This window comes from Sander vitreus, chromosome 17 (genome assembly GCF_031162955.1).
Source record: "Sander vitreus isolate 19-12246 chromosome 17, sanVit1, whole genome shotgun sequence".
Taxonomy (NCBI): Eukaryota; Metazoa; Chordata; class Actinopteri; order Perciformes; family Percidae; genus Sander; species Sander vitreus.
Genome location: NC_135871.1, coordinates 21993347 through 22009045, shown reverse-complemented (window position 1 = coordinate 22009045; position 15699 = coordinate 21993347). Strand labels below are relative to the sequence as shown.

General features: G+C 40.6%; 1 protein-coding gene across 1 annotated transcript; it reads right to left on the bottom strand.

Annotated features, from left to right (window-relative positions):
* Positions 1-350: 350 nt before the first annotated feature.
* olig3 (oligodendrocyte transcription factor 3) lies at positions 351-1411 on the bottom strand. The gene has a single exon (XM_078273393.1). The coding sequence runs from the start codon at positions 1328-1330 to the stop codon at positions 473-475; it is 858 nt and encodes a 285-aa protein (XP_078129519.1). The 5' UTR covers positions 1331-1411; the 3' UTR covers positions 351-472.
* Positions 1412-15699: the final 14288 nt, after the last annotated feature.

The window sequence follows — 15699 nt, the reverse complement described above, 5'->3', positions numbered from 1 at the left end:
AAGAATTTTAAAACAAATTTCCGCAGTGGCAGAATCATTTGAGCCAAACACATAAATGCCATCATTTTCATTTACAACTTCAGTTTACAATCCTTGGTACAAGGCACAGAGAGCATTCTTCGTTGTCACAAATTGACGCCTGATTCAAAAAAATGCTAAATGAAATCAAAATGTTCATGCAGTCTCGTTCACCTTTCACATTGTGGTGTGAGACTAAAACTCAGTCAGACACAAGAGGATCGTGGCATCTTGTTGCATGACACACAACCTTTTCTTTTTACCGTCAACTGGCAAAATCATCAGTCTTTATAAGTCCTTGTTACAAGGAGGAAAATAACACCTTTTTCTCATACGCCAAACAAGAAAACAGACTAAACAACAACATGCACCAGTGAGGCCAAATCCACCCTCATGCCCTAAATTCTCTATTTACAAACATCATTACATCTTTTTGTCGCGTGTCTGTCAAACATCATTTCATCAGGTCCTTGCCCTCCCCTGTGAGTCTCGTGAGGCCGGAGGAGGTGATGGGGATGTGTGGAGGAGGAGGCACCTGGCAGATGGTGCAGGGACACGGCAATCCGGCCCAGTGCTGGAAGCCGGTGCCCAGCTGCAGGGCCGTGGGCGCAGCCGGGGAGCCCTTCATCAGGGCGTGGGGTGCTCGGATAGACGTGAGCCCCGGCAGAGCGCTCGACAGCGTGGAGGATGTGGAGGTTGACAGCGCGCTCCCGAGGAGAGGGTGCACCTGGTGCGCCGCAGCGGCTGCGGCTGCGGCAGCGGGGTGTCCACCTGCGCCGGCGTGCGCCACGGTGCCGCAGTGGAAAGCTGAGTTGTGCCCTCCGTAAATCTCCCCCACCAGCCGCTTCATCTCGTCCAAGGAGCTGTTAAGCATCAGGATGTAGTTCCTGGCGAGAAGCAGCGTGGCGATCTTGGACAACTTCCGCACCGAGGGCCCGTGCGCGTAGGGCATCACCTCGCGCAGGCCGTCCATTGCCAGGTTGAGGTCGTGCATGCGCTTCCGCTCCCGGCCGTTGATCTTGAGACGAAGGTGGTACATTTCCTCCTCGGTGACTTGTTTCTTCAGTTTGAACTTGTTGCTGCTACTGCTGCTGCTGCTACTGCTGCTGCTGCTTCCTACTGACTTGGGGTCTCCAGACCTCAGGAGCTCGCTGGCGCTGAGCTTCTGGCGCAGCTCGCTGCACTGCGTAGATGAGGACACTGAGGAGCCGAGGTGGTGGTGATGGTGGTGGTGCGGGTGGTGGTCTCGGAGAGACATAACGTCCATGTCCGGAGAAGAGGCTCTGCTGCTCGGGCTGGAGTCTGAATTCATTTTATGGGTTCGCTTCCTAGGGTGCTGGTTAGGAGGTCTCTGCTGTCTTCCTCTGTCTCTCTCTCTTTTTTTCTCTCTCTCTTTCTCTGTCCCTCTCTCTCTCTCTCTTTATCACTTACTTTCTCTCTCTCTCTCTCTCTCTCTCTCTCTCTCTCTCTCTCTCTCTCTCTCTCTCTCTGGAGCCTTTAGTCACTCTGGTCACCTGGTGTTGTCTGAATCCCTCCTGTCCCACGCGTCTGTCCCTCTCAACACGTCGGTGACCACTTTGCCTCTGCCGACTTTCTCTCTTTTTTATTTTCTCTCTCTCCCTCTCTGTGTCTCTGTGGTGAGGAGGACACTGATAGTGGGTATTTATATATGCGGGGAAACAAAAGCGGCTTTTCTATTCATAACGCCTAGTTAGGAGGATGACGTTCCCGTTAGAAAGGGGCGGTGTGCTTTGACTGTCCCAGTGACCGCGGTGCGCAATCATTCACTGCCATTGTCAGGACACTGTTGGGGGGCACAGCGCGCCTCTCTTCTTCTTCTTCTTCTTGTTCTTCTTCTTGTTCTTCTTGTTCTTCCCTTCTTTTCTTTTCCTTTCTCTCCTCTTCTCTTTCTCCTCTCTTCTCGTGGATCAGAAAGTTGCTCTTCCTGGGACAAACTGGTCAGTTTTGAAATTGCTTCTTTTATAAGATTATTGTAAAACGTATACGTGTCACAGGCCTAGACGTTGTCTTGAGAGCCTGCTATACACTTTTTTTAGCTTTTTTTTTTAAAGCTACCGAAACACTATTGGCTGTGGCCTGCTTCGTCTGCTGAGTATGTTTTGAGCTGCGCAATGTGAATTGTACGCGCAAAATCATTGTTATAACATTGCGAAAAATGTTTTTTTATTTTATTTTACGTTTTGACATTAAAAAACAAAGCTGATGAAATGCACCAGGAGGAGGAGAGACTGTTAAACACTTCCTCAGCCTTTCACACAGTGCTCACTATAAGGAGTGGTGTTTATCTTAAACCAAAGTCTCCGCGGTTCGGCCGGTGGTTGCCTGAGGGAATAAGAAGGAATGGGAAGGGAAATTGCTTTCCCATTGAGCGGCTCCTGCTGCCGCAGGGGTGCACGGCCTCCGCTGGGACAGAGGTAACATGCCCGCTCCGACACTCGGCACTCTGCTGGCCATATGGCAGCATGTGGGCCACATGTCTGGACCTTCATAAAACTTCTCATCGCTTCCGTGTCTTACTGAAGGATCATTTTTCATTTAATTTCTTCATGATGACGATGTTTATTATTGGTAGGCCTATTATCAGGCTATTATATGACATTTTATAACTAGCTTTAATAGCCTTAAAAAAATAAAATGTGAACAAACTCTATTTTGATGAATATTATTCAGCAATTAATTATTTAAAAATGTAGATTAGATGACTGAACAAAAGCTGCTCACAAGGTAGCCTATACAAGGACAGGGATGTGTTGTCATTTCAAGAATGTAATTCAAAATACTTTATTTGTCCCTTAAAGGGGAAATTTGGGGCAAACACAAAAACAAACAAGCACATTATTCGTATAAAAATCTAAAAACACGAAATAAGGAGTGTTAGCCTACAAATGTCAAACTACAGATGTAGAAACTGTCACGGAATAAATATTATAAATTCAAATTATCCGTATACTTTATTTTCACAATGATACAATAATCCAATTTATAAAAAATAAACACAAAACATTTATCTATTGTAAAACATTTTTAATAATTTATCAAGTAAACAGACAGGTCTCGGAAGGTACTTTTGTATTAAAATATTAGGAGAATGCATTAAATTGAGTCAGTATTGTCTATATTGAGCGTCTGAGCGCGCTCTCTCCACTCTGAAGAGTCTACTCCAGATCTGTTTTGTAGAGGTGGAGTGGAGGAACGGGCCACCAAACAATAACATGTGGAATTAACTGAAGCACTCTTCCTCTGACCACCACCTCAGCATCCCTCCATACATCCATCTGTCTATCCTTCCATCCATCCATCCGTCTGCACACCCACCCACCCACGCAGCACTTCAAACCTGGATAATAAAGTCTGTCTCAAACTCTGCTCGCTGCTCTATCCTTCGCCAATGAGATCCCCCTGGTAGAACAGTAAAAATGTGTATTCACGGCCTCATTGTTGGCCCAGTAAAAGAGCCCTTCTCATAAAGGTGCTGCCAATGCAAAGAAAAGCGCTGGTCGGCTTTGCTCTCTCTTGGTGGCATTTGAAAGTGTAAAGCTTTGAATACCAATTGCTTGAACTGGACATATGTGAATCCGCTGTAAGCCTACTAATCCTGTCCCCAAGTGTTTCTTTGTGTGCGGGGCAGCCTCGCACACCCAAGAGAAAGTGTTCCTAATCCGGCCAATGTGGAGAAATGTGTGAATAAGAGGGCCAGAGGAGAGGAGGTGTGTGAGCATGTGTGTGTGAGTGTGTGTCAGGTATCAGTTTGTGCAGGAACACATGCTTATGAATTAGTTTCTTTTGCTTTATTTATATATTGTTGGTGTTTTTGAATGTGTGTGTGTGTGTGTGTGAGTGTGTGTGTGTCCACCTGAGGCCCCAGGCTCCACACCACCAGGACACTGGCCTAAATGGAGGCAGTTATTCACCGTTCCCCACACTACTGTCGCAGCAGGTCGCCCCTAATGTGCTCTTTTCACTGCGTAAGCTCCTCGCTTTCCTTTTATTCCTCTGTTCGTATCTTTTTTTAATCTCTTCCCCTCACTCCTCCTCTCACACTTTTTCTCACTTACGTCTCTACTGCTCTCCAGTTTCTGCTTGCTTCTTCTCTTCTCACTTTCTCTCTTTCATAAGTGGCTCTCTGCCCTCTCACATCAGTTTTCTGGGCAGCAAAAGGTACATCATCAGTAACACTAATAGTCATGGTTCAAAATTTGGATCAGTACTGGGTTAACTTTATGCAATATGGGAAATAAATCACCCGGACAATGGATTGTTTTGCCTCATAGTGTTATTGGGTTATGTTATGGTTGTAAACTGCAATCAAGCTCTTTGTAAACTTACATGTCATTATTTGTTACTGATTGCTAATTACAGTATATGTTTGAATGTCATATGCACAACCAACAGTACATTTGTCACAATTTTAAGGTTATTTTATCTAACGCAGAGGCAAAATAACCACATTTTTAATTTGGGTAAATAACCCATCAGTAAATTAGACAATTATACCAGCACTGGATTAAAACAACCTATTCATTGTGATTATTTAGTGTGTAGCTATGTGTGTGTACAGCATCTACTCATGTCTTTCTGTGCTAACGCTGCGGTGTCAGAGTGAGAAACTCTTAAAGGCTTAAAACTAGGGCTTTCAATCGATTAAAAAAATGTAATCTAATTAATTACATACTCTGTGATTAATTAATCGAAATTAATCGCATACATAATTAACGGTGCCTGAAAGTAAAAAAAGAAAAGAAAACAAAAGGGTACTAAACAACAGTTGGTGACATTAAAGAACGGCTTGTTTATTGCTAAGGCCATATGGTCAAAATTAAATGATTTAATAATAATGTATAACAATAACAATAACTTATTTCACTAGTAAATTGCTGTTGAACGACAAAAACAACAACCAGATAGGAAAAGGACATTTACAATAACTTCAAATGCACCACGAGGCTGTAGTTTACCAGTTTCATTGAACGCACCGTCTGTGTTGTTTCTCTGACTGCAGCTACAGATTGTTACATCCCGGTGTTGAATCCTCTACAGTAAAACACAGTCAAACTTTACACCGTTTAGCCAAAGAATTTCTAATATGGGAAGAAGTTCCACTCTCTCGTTACTTCCGGCTTCTGAACTGGTTGCAGTTCCACCAGAGTTCCATATAGGGGGCGCTCACATGCCAGTGCAGAATGAATGGGACTCTATGGAGCTATACCCCTCAAAATCCACTTTTCTCAGGATATCATTTTTTGTCTAGTAATTTGAATGTTGCATTCGAAAGGGGAGGCTAAGAAAATACACACTGCTGGGTGTTAGATTTTTTTAAAGTGGCTTTTTTGTTCTAAAAAGCCTTTTAAAATGTCAATGACGTCATACACATATACGGCCAGAGATACTGCTTTATGGCAAGCTCTTTTTTCTCTCGAGGCATCAACAACACAGCTGACAGGTTAGCCTCTCCCTGTTAATACACGTGCTAGAAAGAGGTTTGCTAATGTTTTAAAGACCACGCCGAAATATTCACACGAACATTCTGGCTCTGCTTTGGATGCCGTCAAGCGGGATCTCCGATCGTAATCAGTCCTTCACTGACCAATCAGCATTCATTAGCAGACTGCTAGTGTGTTATGGGCAACAACGACTCAACCTGTAACAAATTAAAAGGACACAAATACTCTTTCATTCAACTTTTGACCTATAATCCATGTGGAACTTGCAAAAACTACAATCAAATCTGAGATTTCTCAACGACAATCAGGCGAAAGAGACAAATTTAGCTGTCTAGCTCCATAGAGTCCCATTCATTTTGCACTGGACCGTGATCACCCCCAGTGGAACTCTGGTGGAACTGCAACCAAAGTAGGTACAATGGGGCTGAATAGGGAGTGGAACGGCTTTCCGTAGATGGGCTTTGGTTTAGCATTAGCTGTCAGCATTTTAACCGTGTTTAATCCAGCTACTAGCTAGCGGTAGGCTAACGTTAGCTGCTGTTGAGTTTTGTGTTAACTAGCGTCACATGCAGCAGGGTTTGTGTTTCCTGTATCGTCTGTTTCAGAGCATCAGAGAAAAGCGCAGACATATCAGTGGCACCAGATTTTCGTCTGTATGCAAACATCAATATGGAATGGATTAATCTGCGTTAATTTTTTACTATTTAACTATTTAACTATTTTGACAGCCCTACTTAAAACATAATTCTACTTTAGGCTAAATACTGTGATTTAGACCGGTGGTTTCCATCATTCTGGACTTTTTGACCCACTACTTGCGACTCATCAGAGAGGGAGTATTTCTTTGTGGACCAATTCAGTTGAAAAAGACGTTTGGGGAGGCATACATGTTTTTCTCTTCTTTCCTAACCTGTCAATCATCTTTCACCCCTAAGATTTATCAGCCCAAATGAATCAAACAGCAAAGCGTGCTTGACAGAAAATGAAAGGTTACATGGGAAATGTGGTCTTCCTTTAGGGAAATACTGATGATAACAACACTTTGGTGGTGTGATGCTGTTATTACCAAGGTTTCATTAGCTTGCTGTGATAACATCAAGTTACTTGTTCCTTTTACTGATTGAGGATTAGGGTTGTAAAACATATGTTAAGAGCTATAAGAGAGTAAATATTCTACTTGGATATTGGACACAAACGCAACTCCAAATGAATAATAATGTTGCTACGTCATTTGTTTTATCTTTTAGCTCAGTTTGTCACATAAGTAACAAGACTTTAAAGACCCAAGATAAGTAGACATTTTGTTGCAAAAACACCAGTACATTTAAGGTTTAAATACATCAGAGAAGTGACCGGACGCTCTCCAGAAACAACCAACCTCCTCTCCGTCTCTCCATCCTGGGTGGGCCAAGCCACTAGACCTCCTCTACCCTCTAATAAGCTCAGGGCAGTAAACAGTCAATTTAGGCATCCCTCCAGCAGTGTGTGTTAGTCAGTAGTTGACTGTCTCACCATCACTCTGACACAAACAGTGTCAGTTGAACATCTCTGGGCTGAAAGGAGCACGCACAATACACACTCGGAGGCAGACACGAGGTCAAGGTCCCAGCCAAAGGTGTTGAGGTTGCTTTTAAAGTAAAACATTATCTGTTGCATTCATGCATATTTTGGAAATTATTGTAAAATCCACAGAAAATGAGGTTAGTTTCAGTTACTGTGTTTAATTATCTGTGGCAATCGGGAACCATTAAAGCACTGTTTTAAGTGTTCTGAAAGTGTCTGACAGTCTCAATAAAATAATTTTAAGTGAGCGCCTTCTCTCTGTTTTAGTAATGGAATTTGATTATGTTAGCAATTTGTCTTGATAATATCTGTGTAATCTCACTGAAAATAGCGTCTGTTCTATCTAAAACATCCTTGCACATTCTAAATGAACAGCTGCTGTTCAATATTTCATGTACTTCATTTGTCATGTTTTCAGTTTCCAATTGTGCTTTGCTGATATTACGGTACACAGGGGCGATTCTACGATCTGACCTTTAGGGGGGCTCAGCCCCTAATGAGAATGTGACACGGATATAGTGTCTTGCTAAATTAGTTATTTCGTTAGCCGATAATCTCTGAGCTAGCTACTGAATAACAACGTCAGCTAACATTTTTTGAAACTATTAACACTATGATGGAACTAAACCTGACACTTTATAAGTCACAGTCATAACAACCAATTTGACACAAACTTCTAACATTTCGCAATTTTAGTTGCTTAAGTTTCAATTTGGGTTCTAATCTATGCCATGAAATTACCAACTTCTTCTCTGGGGACAACCAAGGTTAAACTTTCCAACCACACTCCTGCTCTCCCTCTGACAGATCAGATAGAGACTCAGCCAAAGGCGGGAGTCTGGCACAACCTCCTCCGATTGGCCAAAACTATGTTTCTGTTAACCCTTTCCTTGACTGGGTTACAGATGCATAGCATCGGCGACACAGGATATTAAACCAGTTTCAAGCCATTTGAACCTGTAATTGTTTCACCTCTGTCACTAACAGACAAGTTCACAAACTCTAACTTGGCTGAGATGAAATTTATAGGGGCTTGAGCCCCCCCTAAAAAGGGTCTAAAATCGCCCATGACAGTACATCAGGTTTTCAAAGCTATAGCTTGGTATTCTGTTATGTGTCATCTATTGTAGTTTAATGAGTTTAACAATGTTGCTGAATCTTGAGTTTACTGAAATAATTTGGATACATGATAACCTTTTAAAAAATCATCACCTCAAGCAGTAACATCTCACAAATGTGTTCCTGTCCCACGTGCTGCCCACTTACTTTATTTCCGTTTTTTGTATGTCCTCATAGAATAAAAAGAAGTCAAAAAGTCAGAAAATAGGCATACAAAAAGCATTTAATTTTGTATTGTTCACTGCATTTGTGTTGGTGCAGGGAGGATTTATTGAACCACTTTTAGTTTTAAAAGTCTGCCACTTGAATGAATGAACAAAAGTTCTTTAGGAAGATAAACTCCTGACCTGAGGGATACAGCCTGTCTTGCTTGATTAGATTGACTTACTGTGTATTGTCAAAAGGAACGACAAAAACTTGGCTTGTTTGCTTTGACCGTGTTTTTGTTGTTGTAGATCATTTACTTTGACTGGATGGTCCAGTAGGAATATTTGAGCTTTATTTGGATGGAGCTTCTGTTGTTTCTTTAGGATTATATGAAATATGATTTTCTTTTTACTGATCAGGCATGCAGTATATTATGCCAAATGCATGTGTAACTGTTGATCTATACTCCTTTCATTTTGCTCGTCAAAGACACCATCAAACCACAGTTTGAAGTTTCACAAAAAGAGATTTCACAAAGGTTGAAGCATTCGAATGGCAGATGGAAGACAGCAACACAAGTATTGAGATCTAAGAGTGAAGCCGAGCGAAACCCACCAGCATTCGTCAAAAGTAGTTCTGACATTCATTTATTTTAAATTTAAGCAGTAAAAAGTATAAAGCTGTACTGCACCTCTCATAAATGTTTTAGGTAACGTTTAAAAGCCTTATTTTTCCTTCTTTGGGTAAATTCTGTGTAAAAGAGAATATCAATAAGATTTCTGTCTTTCTCATTCCTGTTTTATGAAAAGTAAACAAACCTTCAAATTATAGCAAGCCTTTAATTAAGGAGACGATCAAACAATTAAAAGCTCGTTAATTACAGACCTCACAACCATCTCCGCCAACATGAATATTGAGGTCCTAATTAATATTTGTGGGGCTGTTTTGTTCTTGGAAGACATTGGTGTTAATTAGGCAAAAAACAAGTCAAATTAACATTTCTGTAATGAAGAAACATACCTTCATGTTCTTATTTCTCTCTGCTTGAACACGCTCTGATACAAAATTGGCATCTCAAAGCTTTCTGAAGCATGTTGATGATGAGTTTTATCAAACAGAACCAAGTTTTTGGTTATGGATTTTTTCTTCCCGAAGCACAACTGCTTGAGGTGTGTGTTTCTTGATTTCTTGATTCTTGTCTCTTTTGAAAAGACATATTTACTGTTGTTGTGTGAAAAGTTTTTCACCACCTATAGCTTTGCCACCTATAGATGCAAGAGATCTTAGATAGAAGGTCAGATTTTACACATTTACATCTCCTCAGCTAAAAATTAAGTTTCAAGCAAATCTTTTTTTTTTATTCACTTTCTAAGATAGATGTGAGGTTTGAAACCACTTTCCGCTAAATATGAAGCTACAGCCAGCAGTCAGTTAGGAAATAGCTAGCTTATATCTCTTTTGTTTAATCTTACAAAAACAGAAGTGTAAAAATGTTTTTTTGCTGTTTTACAGGAGGTTATGTACCAGGCTATTTACTGGCCACAACTAGTAACTGGATTCTCAACTTGTTGCTGTTCAGAGCCTAGAAATAGTTCTTAACCTCTGTAAAATGGCTTATTGTCATTTATACACTTTGGTTTTCATACGGATTAAACAAAAAACATATTGTGTGTCGATTAGTGAGTTCTAGATGTTTTGATTTTGTTACTTTTGGACAGAGCCAGGCTAGCTGTTTCCCCATTTCCAGTCTTTATACTATAAGCTAAGCTAACAGGCTGCTGGTTGTCGCTTTATCATATTGAACGGACAGATATGAAAGTGGTATCAATCTTTTCTTTAAGACTTTCCCAAAATGTCAAACTAATCCCTTAACCTTTATAATCATCATCTCCAGTATCATCCTCACCTCGGTCATCAGTCACCCTCCTCCTCCTCATTAGACTCACACAGACACATGCACACAAAGACACACACACACTCACCACCATCGCTTAACCAGCCTCCAGCCCGGCCCACCAGCTTTTGCAACAAGGTTCTCCTTTTAACTGTCCCTTTCAGCACGGGACAATCGGACACCTCCCATCGCCTCCTTTCAGGCTGCAGCTCCAGCCTCACCCCCCTCTCCTCCCCATACTGCTCCCTGTGTCATTTTGTGTCCGCTTCGCCCCCTCGCAATGGGTGCATATGACCAGAAAATGAAGCAGGGGTCTCTGCAAGTGGAGAATGAAAGCGAGTATGTTTGTGTGCGTTTGAGAGAAAGGGAGAGAGATTAACATGTAGGATTTAGGATGGTGTGATGGGGTTAGGTTGTGTGAGTGAGGTTACTAAAGAGAGAAAAGTTTGACTCAGGTCTGGCTAGTGTACATGCGTGTTTGTGTGTGTGTACAAACAAACTCACAAGCTACCCAGCACTATATAATGAGCTCCACCTTTAACAGTAGTAACATTTAAGTGATGTACACGTGAATGCATAAATAAAAAATGGCCCATTCTGCATAATACAGAGTACTTTTACTTAAGTAAAATATAATTTTGAATGCATGACGTTTTCTTGTAACAGAGTATTTCTACACTGTAATATTGCAAATTTTACCTAAATAAAAGATATGAATACCTCTTCCACCTCTGCAAACAATGTATGTGGGACTTCAAACACACATATGAAAACACACACACACACACACACACACATAGTGCATGGCACTATCTTTGAGGGGACCCGTCATTGACATAATGCATTCCCTAGCCCCTTACCATAACCTTAACCATCACAACTAAATGCCTAACCTTAACCCTTACCCTAACCACGAATATATGTGTGAAAACACACACACACACACACACACACACACACACACACACACACACACACACACACACACACACACACACTACACTGGTTACTGTAGAGAGATTATCACATCATTAACTGCTAATGAAAAACCAATTCAGGCAGCTCTCCTCCTGCGCTCTCTGCTCACGCTTTCTTGCTCAGTCTGAGATTTTCTCACCGTTCATTTGCTTTCATTTCTCAGGTTGTTGACTAGGTCGATTTTCAGATAATATGACACCCTCAGGCATTTTTGAGTAAAAGTTGGCAAACAGACTTTTCTAGGGGTATTTTTTCAGCTGAATCAATTTTTGCTATTTGCCAAGCTGTATCTCTTATGTGAAACTCAGTAGAGGGCAAACTCCAAGATTACCTCTAAAATGTCAGGAAATTCCATATTTTAAAACTTTACATCATGCGCGACATCAATTAACAAGTATAGAAAGTTTATTTAGGTGGAAATTAAGATACTTGTATGTAACAATGATAATTGCATTATTTCTCATTGTAGTCATGAAAATATCTATTTTTATCTATATATTTCAAATGGAAAAAACAGAATATCTAAAATGCAAGAGTCACATGCATACTATTTTCTTTGGATCAAAGTGTGTGAATTGAGTTCGGAGTTATCCAAGAGGTATTTTATTCTACTTTCTATTTCTATTACTTTCTGCAGTTATTTCCACACATCGCATTTTTCATCAGAATTCATTTCTATATCCAAAGAGCGACATTAACCAACACAAAATATTTCCAGTTGTGGAATTGTACCCATGAAGTTGGTCAGATTATAAGATCACCATTATGGAAGTTGTGTGTAGTTTGAAGCCTGACTGGTCAATGTCATTGGATACTTGCATTATATGCCAAGAATTCAAGAAAGATAAGCTATACAATGCGACAGAACAGGGCCTTTTGACACTAAAAGCAGCTGCACAAAGTAGAGGAAAGCTTTACGATCCTAAACATAGAGAAGCAATTGACAGAGTGCTTCTTGTCCAGAACACAGAACAGCACGTTGTCTGGTACCGCTTGTGCTATGCATCTTTTACTAGTAAAAGCCACATTTCCAGGCTGCAACCAAAGTCCAGTGAAAAATCTGCAGATGTGGATAAAGGTGCTGGTCCAAGCAACACCACCAACATTGACAAGGAGTTCTGTTGTGACCATGAACTGGAATGCTTGCATGTTCTGCCAAAAAGTGAACTCAAAGGTTAAACTTTCCATGGTCTCAACAATTAACTTGAGTGATCGAATAGTGGCAGCCTAAAAAAAATGACCAGATCCTTTCAGTCCATCTTGCTAGTGTTAGTGACCTCATTGCAGCAGAAGGAAGGTATCACACTCCATGCTATATGAAATTCTAAAGAAATGCAAGACTAAAGAAAATTCCTCATCATCAGATTTAGCCATGGAATGGCTTTTGGATGAATTGACGTTTGCAGAAAAAGATGTAAACATCTATGAACTTTCTGAGATTTGGAACAAATACTGTGCTTTGGCAGAAATTGGAAAGGTAACCATCCACCCATCTTACCTAAGCAGAAGGTCGACCTTCAGAGAGAAACTTGAACAACAGCTAAGAAATACATATGACTTCATCAACTTAGAGTGGGAAATACTGCTTGTTCCAGTTGAATTTGGACATGTCCCTTTGACAACCCTGCTATCAGAACCTAAAGAACCTTCACTGATACCAAAATACACGGCCCCTGAATGGTTCATGGAATTGATCCATGTTACATTAAAACTGAGAATTGACATACTTGCACAACCAGCATACAAAGGTTTTTGTATGATGGAGTACTGAAGGGAAATGAAAATTGAGCGTAGGTACGTAGGAGGGCGGAGCCAGGCTAATGCAGTTCATGTTTTAGTAATTTTTCAGCTAATGTTATGTCCAACTTCCAAAGGTAATTTTAGGCCAAGTTTACTGTGTTTATTTCCTTTATCTGTTCAAAGTTAGTGGTGTGACACATTATCGTGATATGTGTTGGTAATTTGTTAATTTGTCTCAATTATTAATATTTACAACCAATCTTTCTGGGAATATCTTTTTCATAAATAAACCAAAAGAAAATTTAGTTTAGTGAAATTTCAGTCCTTGAACTTGTTTACATGGACATGTAAATGTTGAAAAGTAATAAACACTCTTAACATAATGTAATAGGATGATGGTTTAAGATATAGGCTTTTTGCTGCCACCAGCATGATGTTGATGTTCTTACATGCACATACTCAAATAACAAACAACACAAAATAACAGGTCAGTGTTAGGACAGAATTACTAACTTGTTCTGACTATTCAGTTTGTTTCTTTTATCAATACATGGTATATCACAATAAAACATTTGCTCATTTTGGCATATGAGGCGGTCATCTTGAATTTTACATTCTACTGAGTTTCACGTAAGAGATACAGCTTAACAAACAGCAAAAATGGATTCAGCATAAAAAATACTTCTAGAATAGGCTATTTGCCAACTTTTACTCAAAAATGCCTGAGGATTTTTACTTAGGCACATTTTTGTGATTTCAACCTGGTCTATTGTCCACAACCAACTGTCCGAAGAAACCTGTGTGGTAGCCATAATACAAGAACAGTACTGTACAGATTGCGAAGCCCCTTGAGGCAAATTTGTGATTTGTGATATTGGATTATAGGCCCATGCTTTCTCTGGTCCCATTCCAGCAAGTGTCATGCTTTCTTGAATCAGTTTTTCAGTGGGAGACCTTGTGTTTCGAAACATTCAAATGTTAGCATTTCTCTGACTCAAGGCAGATTAATGAATCACCAGCAGGCCTTGTGGTAGTTACTGTTAACTAAGATTGTTCATCGTTGCTGCTCCTCAAAGCTGAAACCAGATCTCCTTTTCTCGGGCCTGGAGGATGAATCGTCGATGAAATTAATCGTCTGCATATTTTAATGCCATAAGAGGAACTTTATGGCATGAGAGAGAAAGAGACAGAGAAACAACTTAATCAAACAGATCATCTGTCCTGTGACGCTTTGCCTTGTGACACCAGTTTGCTCCTGTGTACAGCAGTTTTATATTTATGTGGCTGCTCACGCACACTTTTCTGTACGTGTTTGAAGGCACGTGTGGCATGTGTATGTGTGTTTTGACTGCATGCAGCAATAATAAAAACCACACCAGCACAGGCCACATTTTTCAAGTTTGTTTGACGCATTTAAAATGCTAATAACCAGTTTATTATGTGCTACATCAAATGCAAATGCTCTGTTTTACTGCTGTGAAGTTGGGGCGACTTTAGCATTTGCATATCTTATGTCTGTCTCCTTAGCATGCATTGAGGAACTGGATAGCGGGCAGACTCCCAATAAATAACATTAACAGCACATTAGATAAACAAGCTCCAATGATGCTGCTATTAGGGAATGCAGAGCCATAGCCCGCTTAAATGAAGGTGTTTGACACAGCAGCATATGGTGTGCAAATTCCCCCAAATCAACCTAATGCCAACGTTATCTGGAAATGTCAGGGAGAGCAGACGGATTGAAAAAACATCGCTTTAACGGCAGACGCTTTACGATGTTGAGAAAATGCTGCGGAGGAATTTGCCTCTTTAAGACCAACTGGCGGCTGTGTGTGTGTGTGTGTGTGTGTGTGTGTGTGTGTGTGTGTGTGTGTGTGTGTGTGTGTGTAAATAAGAAAGAAAGCAGTTAGGAAACTCTAATTGTAAATGAGAAACTTTGTTTGGTTTAATGTTGGGTTCACTTGAAGTCTTAACTACCTTCAGGCTCCATTCAGAAACCCACTATGATGTGAAGTAAACATTCCATAAAGAAAGTTCATATATTCTCATTAAACATCTCTGATTATAAAAGCAGCAATTCATTATGAATATGAGATGGGACATGATGACACTTTGAGATGGTTGGTTTGTTTTTTAAAGTGTGTATGATGTGGCATGTTGACAGGTGTTCTCTGAGGAAGTGTGTTAAAGAAAGTTGGCTTTACATCACTACTACAACTTACTCAGATATTAGCAGATATAAGCATTACACTAGACCACACTAGGCAGTAAATGTTTATTTCATTAGAGGGTTATTTTACTTCATCATAGCAGAATAGTCTTAGTCTACTATAAGATAAAACATTTTTTCCAGTTTCAGAAGATGCTCCTATTAGCTTGGGTGTTAACTTGTGTCTTAAACATAACAATTATACAGTACATTTACCTTTTGGTGTTTTATAATGGGATTTTAAGGCCCTGACACACCTGCCTACAGTCGGCCAATGTCAAGCCATCGATGAGTGTCTGTCGCCAGTGGCGGTTTTTGGCACGGGCGAAGCGGGGGTGCATTTTTGTATGACTCATGGGGGGCGGCATGAGCACTTAAAAAAAAAAAAATCCTCGAAGCGGTTTTCTACTGTATTATCTATCATTTTACCGTGTGGGGAATTGGCAAATTTGCGCCCCTGCTTGCTGAGAAGGTGCCGTGTGCACACTGCACAAAGAAGCTGTGTGAGAAGGGGAAAAGGGGGGGGGCAGTTCACCTCTGGGTCGAACGGGTTGCTGGGCATAGGCGCT

What these genes read in the sequence shown, in the direction of transcription:
- olig3 (XM_078273393.1), bottom strand. Translation starts at nt 1,330, where the DNA reads ATGAATTCAGACTCCAGCCCGAGCAGCAGAGCCTCTTCTCCGGACATG.